Source organism: Ursus americanus, chromosome 23 (assembly GCF_024610735.1).
Source record: "Ursus americanus isolate L20-20 chromosome 23, mUrsAme1.1.p, whole genome shotgun sequence".
Lineage (NCBI taxonomy): Eukaryota > Metazoa > Chordata > Mammalia > Carnivora > Ursidae > Ursus > Ursus americanus.
This window is the reverse complement of record NC_142149.1, coordinates 10,886,673-10,898,978: the sequence shown is the minus strand read 5'-3', so window position 1 is coordinate 10,898,978 and position 12,306 is coordinate 10,886,673. Positions and strand designations below refer to the sequence as shown.

The following is a 12,306-nucleotide window of genomic DNA, read 5'->3' as shown; positions in this document are numbered from 1 at the left end:
ATATGAATTTTTCTTAGTATTACTAATTTTAGATCATTTTTGTCCTCATTTTGCTGATGAGGAAATTTCAAATAACTGAATATAAAAATAACCCTGACAAGGAGACACTGTCAGTTCATAGTGAGCAAGCACAGGATCTCTGATTTCCTGGATAGGAGATAAGCATAGGGTGCATAAAGTATTCATGGTTACACTGCCAATGAACCATTTTTATGCTTTCTAAGACAATGTTTATATCCTCCAGGTTTATGAAAATGTTCATACATTTATCAAGAGGCTCAATAGTGTTTAAACATTCTATTGGTTCATGTAATAAATATGTTAGATAAGTAACAAAGCAATGGCCAACCAATGCAGTTTCCTACAGTTGGCACAAAGAGTTACTTTTTTTAAAAAAAATTGAAGTAGAGTTGACGCAAAATGCTACATTAGTTTCAGATATGAAACAGAGTAAGATTGCATTTTTTATGATGTACTTAGTTTAGATGAAACTGAATTCAATGATATATCTTACAAGGCTTTTGTTTTGGTTTTTATTTTCCTTGTAGCAAGAAATAATGAGGTAGGTTCATTTCATGTGGCTCCCTGCTTTTCATTGTTTTTTAAGTAAGACTCAGAGTTTTACTTAACAATTAGGATGTATTTTCAACAGTCTTGTACCTGGAACAGTCTCCATCTCTTGGACTCTTTTACACAAATTGAAACATGTTAACAGTAGACTGAGAAGACTTTTCTCTCAGAGATTTCATGGGGCCTTTATACTATTTAATGTATATTCTCAATACAGTTGATCCTTGAACAACACAGTTTTGAACTACACTTTTCACTTATATGTGAATTTTTTTCAGTACAGTAATGTAAATGTATTTTCTCTTCCTAATGGTTTTAATAACATTGTCTCTTCTCTAGCTTACCTTATTGCAAGAATACAGTATGCAATACAGATAACACACAAAATATGCATTAATTGACTGTTAATGTTATTGGTAAGGCTTTCAGCCAACAGTAAGTTGAGTCTTAGCAGGTAAGTTTTTAGGGAGTTAAAAGTTATATGTGGATTTTCAACTGTGTAGGGGTTCGGCACCCCTAACACCCATGTTGTTCAAGGGTCAACTGTATAAAAAACAACTTTTGAGTAGTTAGCCATTGAATAAAATTCTTTAAACTCATGGTTGGTAATTATAAGGTCTAATATTTTACTGAATCTGAATAACGCAATTACACTTAGCTATTTTCAAATGTAAAAATCATCTAATTCTAAAGTTAAGATTGAAAATGTTTTACAAAAGCTTATTTAAACTTCACAGCTTATTGAGGGGCCTGGGTGGCTAAGTTGGTGAAGCGTCTGCCTTTGGCTCAGGTCATGATCCCAGGGTCCTGGAATCCAGCCCCACGGTGGGCTCCCTACTCAGCGGGGAGTCTGTTCCTCCCTCTCCCTCTGCCTGCCTGTACCCCTGCTTGTGTTCTCTCTCTCTCTGTCAAATAAACAAATAAAATCTTTAAAAAAAAAAATCTTCACAGCTTATTTAATAATGACCCAAAATGTTTTTAAATCAAGTTGCTATATACTAGCTGTGTTGACTGCCATTTAAAAGAGTTAAAAATGGGGGCGCCTGGGTGGCTGAGTCAGTGAAGCATCTGCCTTCGGCTCAGGTCACGATCCCAGGGTCCCAGGACCGAGTCCCGCATCGGGCTCCCGGCTCAGCAGGGAGTCTGCTTCTCCCTCTACCCTTCACCCCACTTGTGCTCACTCTCTCTCTTGCTCTCTTTCTGGCAAACAAATAAATAAAATCTTAAAAAAAAAAATAAGAGTTAAAAATGTAGCACTTTTTAATTTTTTTTTATGAAAGCAAAACCAAGAGGCCAACGTACCTTTTGTTTACCAGACACTATGATAGCTCCATTGTATGACAGGTCATCAGTGCCGTTTCTGTTTGCAAAGTCATCTACTTCCAAAAGTATATTTTGATGCTTCACTGACTGTATAAAATCTTCAATATTTGATTCTAGTATGAAATCAATAGCAGAAGGCCATAGAAAACAAGAACATATATGTCAAATTTTTAACATAAATCACATACGCAATTTGAAGTCAATATCTACAGAATAGTATGTGAAAGCATATGTCTTTGGGCATCATAATAATAATATTAGCTCATTCTACCATCTTTAATTTATCAAATCCAATGCTGTGATGAGTTAGCTTTATAATTCCCTTTTAGTGCACGCTAACACGTGACTATTAAAACAAGATAATTCTAGGGGTGCCTGGGTGGCTCAGTCAGTTAACCATCTGCTTTCAGCTCAGGTCATGATCCCAGCATCCCGGGATCGAGTCCCAAGTCCAGCTCTCTGCTTAGCAGGGAGTCTGCTTCTCCTTCTCCCTCTGCCTGCAGCTCCCCCTGCTTGAGTTCTCTCTCTCTCTGTCAAATATATAAATAACATCTTTTTTTAAAAAAATAAATAAAACAAGATAATTCTATTTTATGACTCTTGTTTAAAAAAATACATTTGAACTCAATAATCTGTGGAAATGCAATAATTTTGTGAGCAGTACTTCAGATGAGCCAGCCTAAAATGGACAATAATAACACTTCCCTCTCTCCCTTATTCTTTGAAATAACGGAAAAGTAAATACATGTATGTGTATATTAACATATACATAGGGGTGCCTGGGGGGGAACAATCAGTTAAGCATCTGACTCTTGCTTTCAGCTCAGATGGTGATCTCAGGGTCATGAGATCAAGCCCCACGTTGGGCTCCATGGTCAGCGCACAGTCTGCTTGAGATTCTCTCTCTCTCCCTCTCCCTTTCCTGCTCCTGTGAACTCTCTCTCTAAAATAAATAAATCTTTAAAGAAAAAAACATATACATCTATTCTACATACATATCTATTACCTGTATAGTATATATATCTATATAAATGTATATATAGTAAGAAATGAAGAGTGCCACTTTCAGACCAAAGTTTTTGATATGTCCCTAATGAAGAAAGCAGATGAGATTGTTGACAGAGAAATAAGAGCAAAGAAAACCCACAGCCAAGAGCTCACAAGAGCAAACAACTACAAAGGTAAAACCAATGTCCGGGATATGGAAAAACTCAAGGGGGCCAAGTGGGCCCTGAAGCCACAGCCATGCTCATTAGCTGGTTAACCACGCCTGAAACAAAGTGACCACAGTTCTCTCCCCATGGTCCACATGGAACAGACACCAGCTGTAGTTATCCCCAGCATATAAGTCCTCAGACTTAATTTTTAAGAGATACTATTTGGGGAAAACAGCAGGGCAAGATCTAAAGTAACTCCAGACAATTAAAAGGACAGGATGGAATGGGAAAAGAGAAAAAGAGGACTCTCATTTTTTGCTCATTTGGACTTTGAAAAGGAGTTCATACTGGGGACACCCAGAAAGGGGTTCTGGGATCATAAAACAGGACGAAGGCCCAGATGAATTAGCATTCCCACCAGGTGGGAAAGGAATGTTTACATAGAAAATAAGCTTTCCAGGGCGCCTGGGTGGCACAGCGGTTGGGCGTCTGCCTTTGGCTCAGGGCGTGATCCCGGCGTTGTGGGATCGAGCCCCACATCAGGCTCCTCCACTATGAGCCTGCTTCTTCCTCTCCTACTCCCCCTGCTTGTGTTCCCTCTCTCGCTGGCTGTCTCTCTCTCTGTCAAATAAATAAATAAAATCTTTAAAAAAAAAAAAAGAAAAGAAAATAAGCTTTCCATGCATCCATACTCCATCTCCACAGTCACCTAAGGTAGGAAACGTTAATGGTTACCCACATTCCCTTAGGTAAACAGGGATTCCCTGATTTAAAGATGAACATCTTACCAAGAACCATCATATTTTGAGAAAAGAGGAACAAGATGGAAGAGAAGCTCCAAACTTAAATCACAAAATACCTCACAACTGAGTACAGGGAAGAAAAATAAGTAAGCTAATCCAAGTATATTGTTCTTAGAGTAACTGGAGAAGGAAAATATATACATGAGATAATAATAAACTGAAAAATAAAAATGAATAGGCTGATAATGATTGGCTGAAAATTTCTAGATCATACAAATAAAATATATAATTCACAAGAATTTCCATTTTAAGGTAGCAGAGTGAATAAAACTTACTTTCTAAAACCCAAATTGAAAAGAAGAATGAGAAACAGAAATTAAAAGACCACTTTTGATTAAAGGAGGTGTCATAGCTGTATATGAATATTAGAATGGGCTGGGGTACTCATCAAGAGAGGTCTCCTATGCTGAATATATATATATTTCACGTCTTAGGTAGAAATAAAAGCTTCTTCAAAGTTAAATAAGCAGTTAGACAAAACCAATTTTTTAGGATAACAAGAACACGCATTCCAAATTGTCTTAAGGAACCTTTCTAGATCCTGTTGGAGGGGCATAGGGTATAAAAATGCATTCTTTATATATCAGTCAGTGTGTATAATATTTATGGAACCGGTTAGGCTGCTGCAACAAGGAGATCTCAAATAGAGTGGTTCAGTCAATACAGAAGTTTATTTCTCTTTCACATAAGAGCTTACGGTGGTCAGGTAGATAGGCAGTTCTGCTTTAACCAGGTTATATAGTGACTCACCCATGCTCCTTCTGTCTATCCCACCATCTCCATCATCTCCAAAATCAGAGCAAATAGGCATTGTACCTCAGCTGTTTTCTATAAATGAAGTCTAAGTACACATTTTCTTCTCTTATGTTTTGTTTTTCCCCCTCTACATAAAAATAACTTATTTCTGGATTAAATTTTCTTTTTCTCTTCACCTGTGTTATTGACGACCAATAGGCTGGTACGAGGGTCTTCAGGAGGTTGTCCAGGAGAGAGGAAATACAGTTCAGTTTTAAATTCCCAATCACTCTTTTGAATTAATAGAGCATAAAGTATCTTCTCCACAATCAAAGGGAATATTGCGATCCCAAATACCAAGAGTCTACCAATAAAGAAAAAATAACCACATGAATCTGTAGCAATTTTATTTGTTGACAGATATGTCACAGTATTTGTTGGGTACGAACTCTGTGCCAGCCAGGAGTATAGGTGCTAAAATTTTGAAAGTGTGGCCTTAGTACTCCACACAGTACTAAAAGGCATTGCTATATAAACACCAGGTATCAAACCATGAAAACTAAACAGACCTGTGTATGAGGCTAATCAAGTGCTACCATACAGGCATTCCTACTGTCAATAAAATGAAATGTATTTATCCATTTTCCAGCAGGAATGTTGGATACTATGTTCTAGTTTTACATTCTCTTCTGGTTTAACCCTCTCTTGAAACTCACTAACAAAAACCACAGTACTCTGATACTCACAGGATCAAAAGCTCTCTCCTCCCACGTTTTAACTTTAAGAAACGAAGCCGTGCTATTGTGCAGACCTGCATTTTCCAGAGGCCCATGTCACTCACAGCCTTCTGCATTTCAGGGAAAGAAGAGCAAGCTGGCTCTATTTCATGTAGGCTTTCTGTGTCTCTTATCTCTGCTTGTTCAAAATCTACACATACACACACACACACACATTATTAATGCCATCCTTGGACATCACAGTTTTCTCTTTTTTGCAACATTAAAAGTTGTTTTACAATGGTTACAAAGCAAACAATATAAGAAACAAATTATGTTTATAACGTCCACATTCAATAAACTCAATGATAAAATATAACTAAATTCATACCCAAAGAAGAATTCAGTAAAGTGTGACCTCATTATGCCTAGCCTTTGAAAAGGTATAGAAGGTCCCATATATAACAATATTCTGAGGGATTTCAAGAAATATTCTCCATTGAAATAGCCAATCGTTGATGCCTAAATGTCAGCTATTAAGCTGTCAGTAATTTCAGAATGTAGGTGAATGATTTCGAGCTCTGAAGCCACCAGACCTGTATCTCATTCCCAAATACATGATTTGTAAGTGGCATGATTTAGGACCAATCACATAACTGCTCTTAGGTCTAGTTTTCTCCTATGTAGAATGGTGCCAATGCCTTTTGTTGGAAAGGTTTTTGTAGAAAGGTAATGCACTATATCCACACATTGATCAAAGGTTCTGGATAGAGGCTCCCTAAATAACTGTCCTTCTCATTATTACTATCCATTAAAATACACAGGAGATGACCCTAGCTTTTTCTCCATTAAGACCTTAGTGAAATTTTCAACATGAACAAGCTAAGAGCAATTTTTATAAGAAATATCTGCTCAGACTTCACGACCTTGATTGAGAGCCTTTCACATCCTCAGAATATCCAAGGAGCAGTGAGCATCTGGGGATAGGAGAAAACTGCTGAAATAGGAAGCAAATAGTTTGCAAAGAGAAATTTGTTATATTCCAAAAAGGGATCTGTGTTCAGTCCTAGTAATGATGTTAGAAAACAATACAACCCTTCCCAAACAGCAGTCAAATTTGGAATTACTCATATTCTTTAGTGTAAATCATGCCTAATGCATTATAAAATACTACATTAATACATGATTATTTGGAAATTGATTTTCTGTTACTTATACAATGAATTTACCTTGTTCCATAGTTGATTTTCCTTCCAGTTTCATGAAGACGTCATTCAGAGTTGACATGGAAATGTCATAACTCGTCACACCCTGGCCAGAACACTTATCAAGATCACTGAAAAGGTCTAAGGCAACAGACCGGAATAGATACATTTTAAATATCACATTGATAACAAAATCCAGTAAATTAACACTTATTTACAAGATGATCCAGAATATTGTTCAGAAAAATATGTCTTTGGCATATCACAGTAAGCAAAAGCAACATTTTATTAAAATGTTCTTCTTCTCTGAAATGAATATGTCAGAACTTTCCCCTCTACCCTCAATCCATCTGTACTCTACTTTATATTCTCAGCTCATGAACTTCCAGAACACTTCTTTGAGGAAATACGAGCAATCAGAAAAAACATCATCTTCTCACCTCCACACAAATCAACATTTATTTCTACCCATATTCTGGGTCTTGGTTCTGTACAGGTGGAAGACTTAGAGCTGCGCCCTCCAAGGCTACCTCTTTGACTTGTGTTCTGAATTCCATTCCATTCTGGCACCTTGAGGACTTCCTAAAGTAATCTCCTGCCCTTTTCTGGCCTGTATCATCAGTTTCTCCTACATGTACTGAGCCATTCCAAACAGCAGGCAAAATGCTATAAGTTAACCCGTTAAACAAAAACAACAACAAAAACAAAAGCCCAATCTCCCCCCTCGCCAGCCTCCCACTACACACATGCACCCATGGCTCAAAGGTTTGTCTACTTTACCACTTTTAATTTGTCACATCCTATTCAACTGAACCCCCACAAATCCAAATGCTATCCCTATCCCTCCATAGAAACTGTTCTTTCCAAGGTCATCAATGATTCCACATTTTAAATTCAATGGACAAGAGCTTTTTAACAATTCTTTTAACCCCCTCTCTCTCTCATTCAGGGACATTTGAAGCTGTTGACTACTTCATCCTTCTACAAACACTGTCTCCCTTGAGTTAATAGAAGCATACATATTCTTTTGTTTTTCCTTCCAGTTCATGGGGGGTTCTTGATTTCCACCATTCTCTGACTCTTCCTCTACTTTCTCCTGAGGACTCAGTCCTGGATCATCTTCTCTTTTCAAACACTCTTTCCATACACTCAAATTTGCATGAAATCCATCTGTATGCTGTTGATTCCCAAGTTCAATTCTCACTTTGAGTGTTCTCTGACTTCCAATATCCCATAACCAACTGTATACTTAGCCACTTGACATCTCTACTTTGAAGTCTAGAAGCATCTCAAAGCAAACATTTCTAAGACAGAACATTAATTCCTCCTTCTCCATCCTACCCAACTGTCTCTCTCATCATTTTATAACAAATGACACCATCTTCCACCTGGTGATTTGAGCCAAAATTCTAGAAGTCCCTCTGGATTTTTCATCCATCTTTCAACTGGCACCATGGTAGCGCAAGGATCAACATCTTTCCCCTGTAAGTCTGACATGGTCACATGGCTGGTCTCCCAGTGCCTACTCTTCTTCCATATCCAGAATGCTCTTTTATAACCAGAGAATGAAAATATAAGTCACATCACATCAATTCCCCACTTAATGACTCTCAGTGGTTTCTCAGTGCATTTAAGATAAAATTCAAACACCACATGACCGCCTCTGAAGCTCTATATGCACAAACCTTCATCTATCCCTACAACCTCACCCATCCCCACTTGCCAGTCTCCTCCCGCATGCACTGCACTCCAGACATCTCTTTCCTCCCTTTGCTTGGAATGCTTTTGATCGTTTTCTTCTTTTGTACTTCTGGCAATCTATATAAACCCCAGCCTGACATGAGTTTTCTCTCTAAACCATATGACTTTGTTTATTATTGCATTATACAATGTAATATACCTTGGCTTATTGTGTGTGTCCACTTCTCCCCACCCAATGGAATGTACCCTCCATGAGGGTAGGGACTCAGATGTCTTATTTAACTCTGTATCTCTAGTGCCTCAAGCAGTGCCTTTTATGTAATAGGTTCCCAATAAACATTTACTATTATCTTTCGTATTTCCTATAGGACATAAGAATGTCACTGGACTTGCAGAGGCCTAGGGTCAGAATAAAGAGGCTGTCATAGACCAAAACATCAACACCAGGGACTCTGGTGTGACATGTTCTCATGGTGGTATCAACATATAACTCACTATTTTCCTTCCCCAACCAAAAAAAGGCTAGTTGTATCTCACTGGACAGAATAACACAGTATAGCCTATCGACTTGAGAACACCACCTTACAGCTCCTACAAGGACACGGAGAGCTGCCTTATTTGGAGGTGAGACTAAATCTGAATTCCTGAGTATTTGGTTAATAAGACTGAATCATACAAATGAGCCTCTTTAAATCAGGCCTGCAGAGAGTTAAACCTTTAATAAACTAAATGTTTAGATAAAAAGGAAGCTTTTAAATTAAAAAAGACATATATTTCCTCATTTGTAAGACAGGGAAGACTATAGCACCAACCTCACAGAATAGTTGTAAGACTAAATGAGTTGATATATATGCAACTATTAGGAACAGTGCCTGACTCATGGCAAACACCGTACAAAGAGTTAGCTAATATTAGAATTACTTATCAAACAAATCCTAGGTTAGGACTGCTACTCAGCAGACTGGGAACCTATGGTGAATATTTTTGCTGAATAAATTAACTATTTTTTCTGCAAAATATATATACACACAATTAAATTAAAATATAAAAGGGAACCTATAGCAGACACCTTGAAACCCTGCCCCCATCCCTTCTGTACTCACTTATACACAATAAATCTGCTTATTAACACCTGCCAAAAGGCATTTTGTTCTAGGCTGTGATGTATGCTAAGCTCATGTTAAGTACAAGCCATATGAGTTAGAAAATTAATGCTCCTGAAAGCATCTCAACCAGTGAAGGGTAGGGAGTGGCAAATAAATACCCCAGCTTTCTCACCCCTCTCCTGATATAACACTGAGCCCCTTGCTCACTTATTCGGTTATTTATTCCAAAGGTATTACATCTCAATTTCATATTGCAACCACCTGCTCAATAATGCAAACTTCCCTTGCCTCCTTCGCTCCCCACTCTCATGTCCCCATTCCCTCCTGGTGTTTCTAGGCATCAGTTACCAAACAAGGTGAACTCAAGTCCTCATTTCAAGTTCTGCTTTTTAGGGAACCCAACCCAAGACAAAATCCAAATCCATTAAATAATGAAAGCTGTAATAATGAGGTGAACACTTGTTCCCAAATTTCATTCCATCATAATCATATTTAAGTTACCTGGAAATTTATTTGTCCTTTCCATGGGCAAAGTATACACAAGCTTTTCTTTGTTTTCTGTTTTTAATTTAGCATCAGGGATGTAATGATTAATGAAGGATGTTATTTTTTCTGGATCACATACTTCATTTCTGTACAAACTAATATTTAAAAGAAAAGATCATTGATTTGTGTTTTCTCTACTGCTATCACAAAAGAAGGGCTTTTACCGAATACCTAGCCTCTGAGTACTACCTTACTTGGCTTTAGGGAACAAACAAAATGAGTGAATAACAACAACAACAACAACAGAAATAATAATAATGCCATCAGTTTGAAAAAATCTTATGATCTATGTACAGGAGTTGTATAAATTCAGAACAATTACAAATATACAAACGAATGCATGCTGTAAGTTAAACTATATTTCAAGTAGGAAGATAAACAGAGCAAGGCAAGTACATTAGGTAGAAGAACTTGCTTAAGGAAAATAATTACACCAGATTGTGTAGATATCGGGAATTAGTGACTAATAGGGAAGTTTGGTCTACATGCATGTTTTGTTTGGCCATAGGGTTTTTGGTTTGGGTTTTTAAAAATTCTTTTCACCTGGACACACTTTCTTGTTAGATACAGTGCTCTTTACTCTCTCCCATTTTTGATACTAGCTTCTGAAATTATTTGATTTTGTGCCCAATGAAAGAATGAAAATATGTTACAAGATCATCGGAGGGAGATAGAGGGTGGGAAGAAGAGAGAGATTTAGGATGCCCAGAGAGGCTACCTAGACAGCAGTCCATGAAGTAGCCCTGCTGGGATCTGTAAGCCTGGGCTTATACCTTTGAAATTTTGCTTATCATTAGCATTAATAAAAGCAGGAAAAACATTTGGGAAACACTAGCTAATAGTTTGACAAAGATGAAGCACAAGGTCAACTGTCCCTCCTAATTGTCTGCCTTTTTGATATACCAGCATTGAAAACAAATATATGGGGTGCCTGGGTGGCTCATTCGGTTAAGTGTCTGCCTTCTGTTCAGGTTGTGATCCTGGGGTCCTGGGATCCAGGAGCCCCATGTCTGGCTCCCTGATCAGTGGGAGCCTGCTTCTCCCTCTTCCCCTGCCCCTCCTAACTCTCCACTCATGCACTTTCTCTCTCTCAAATAAACAAATAAAATCTTTAAAAAAAAAGAAAACATACATATATGTATATGTGTGTAGATATATATGTATATATCCAAACTATCCCCAAAGTCTTTACCTTAAGTGATATCCAAGACCCCATTTTCTCTTCAAAAAGACAGAAGACCCTGCACACTTCAGTCTCCCATTGGACATGATCACTTTTCTATCTGATTAAAAAGAAGCAAAAAAGAAAGGATGATGGGAGTCATTTCTTCCCTCTCTAGAAAATATATGTGAGAAGACAACGCTCAGATTTCCAAAGGAGAAGTGCGCTACAGGAAACAAATGTAACTAATGTACATTAAGAAATTTGAAATACACATTAAAATTGATGCATTTAAAATAAGCTTATGTGTTCCAGTCTATTTCTGTGCCTTACAATAATTCTTGAAAAAAAAAAAAAACCAGAAGTTACATTGGCATATTTTCCATTCTGTATGCTAAAGAATAAGTGGATATTTTTCAACCAGATATATATTGATTTCAATGTTTAAATTAATTGAAACAAAAAAAGCCTTACAATATTTTATTAGTGGTCACAATCTAGCAAATGTACAGTCAGTGAGGAATTCTAGGCGGGGATTAGACTCTTGTCATTCCCGAGAATACTATGGAATGGAGCACACATGAAAGTCCTGGGAGCACAGTGCTTGTCCTAGAAATATACATTTCCCAAATTCTTTACTATAAAACTGAGATAAAACCAACAAATACCAGCCAGGATGTCAGCCTCATCCATGAGATTGGTACTCAAGAGAATCACACGGCCTGCTTTGCGTTCCTTGAGGAAACTCCATACTCGATGCCTTGAAAAGGGATCCAACCCAGCAGTTGGTTCATCTAATAGCAAAATCTACAGAGGATGAAAATGTATAACATATATCTCTCCCACATTAACTCTTCCCACATGGTAGCATGGATAACAATAATAAATCAGATAATAACTATCCAACCATTTAGGTCGGATATACTTACATTCATAGTTTAACAGCAGATTCTCTCCTGATACATTACAATGAAATCTCTACTACTTTTAGAGATAAAAGAAGAGCTTGACTTCTTACTACTCAATCTGCATTCCACGGCATGCAGAATCGCACTTACTTGAGGGTCTCCTAAAATGGCAATCCCAAAGGTCAGCTTTCTTTTCTGTCCTTCACTTAAATGTTTAGCAAGGTTATCCTGAATGTTTTGTATGTCCAATTCTAATAAGATTCTTTGTACCTATGCAAGAAAACACACAAAGCTTAAAATCCAAGACAATTCATATTTTACAATTTTAACTGTCCATTACAGCGGATCTTTTTTATAGGACCTCACTACCTAAA

The 12,306-nt window shown here is 37.4% G+C and overlaps 1 protein-coding gene across 4 annotated transcripts in view; it reads right to left on the bottom strand.

Moving 5' to 3' along the window:
* ABCA6 (ATP binding cassette subfamily A member 6) overlaps positions 1–12,306 on the bottom strand; it is a 65,967-nt gene that overhangs the window by 25,156 nt on the left and 28,505 nt on the right. For all 4 annotated transcript variants that reach the window (XM_045814212.2, XM_087854181.1, XM_045814211.2 and 1 more), the window contains exons 14-21: positions 12,083–12,202; positions 11,693–11,831; positions 11,055–11,145; positions 9,818–9,957; positions 6,534–6,650; positions 5,335–5,515; positions 4,786–4,952; positions 1,873–2,006 (exon numbers count right to left, since the gene is read on the bottom strand). In XM_045814212.2, coding sequence (XP_045670168.2) covers positions 1,873–2,006; positions 4,786–4,952; positions 5,335–5,515; positions 6,534–6,650; positions 9,818–9,957; positions 11,055–11,145; positions 11,693–11,831; positions 12,083–12,202 — 1,089 coding nt within the window. The remainder of the gene's footprint in view (positions 1–1,872; positions 2,007–4,785; positions 4,953–5,334; positions 5,516–6,533; positions 6,651–9,817; positions 9,958–11,054; positions 11,146–11,692; positions 11,832–12,082; positions 12,203–12,306) is intronic.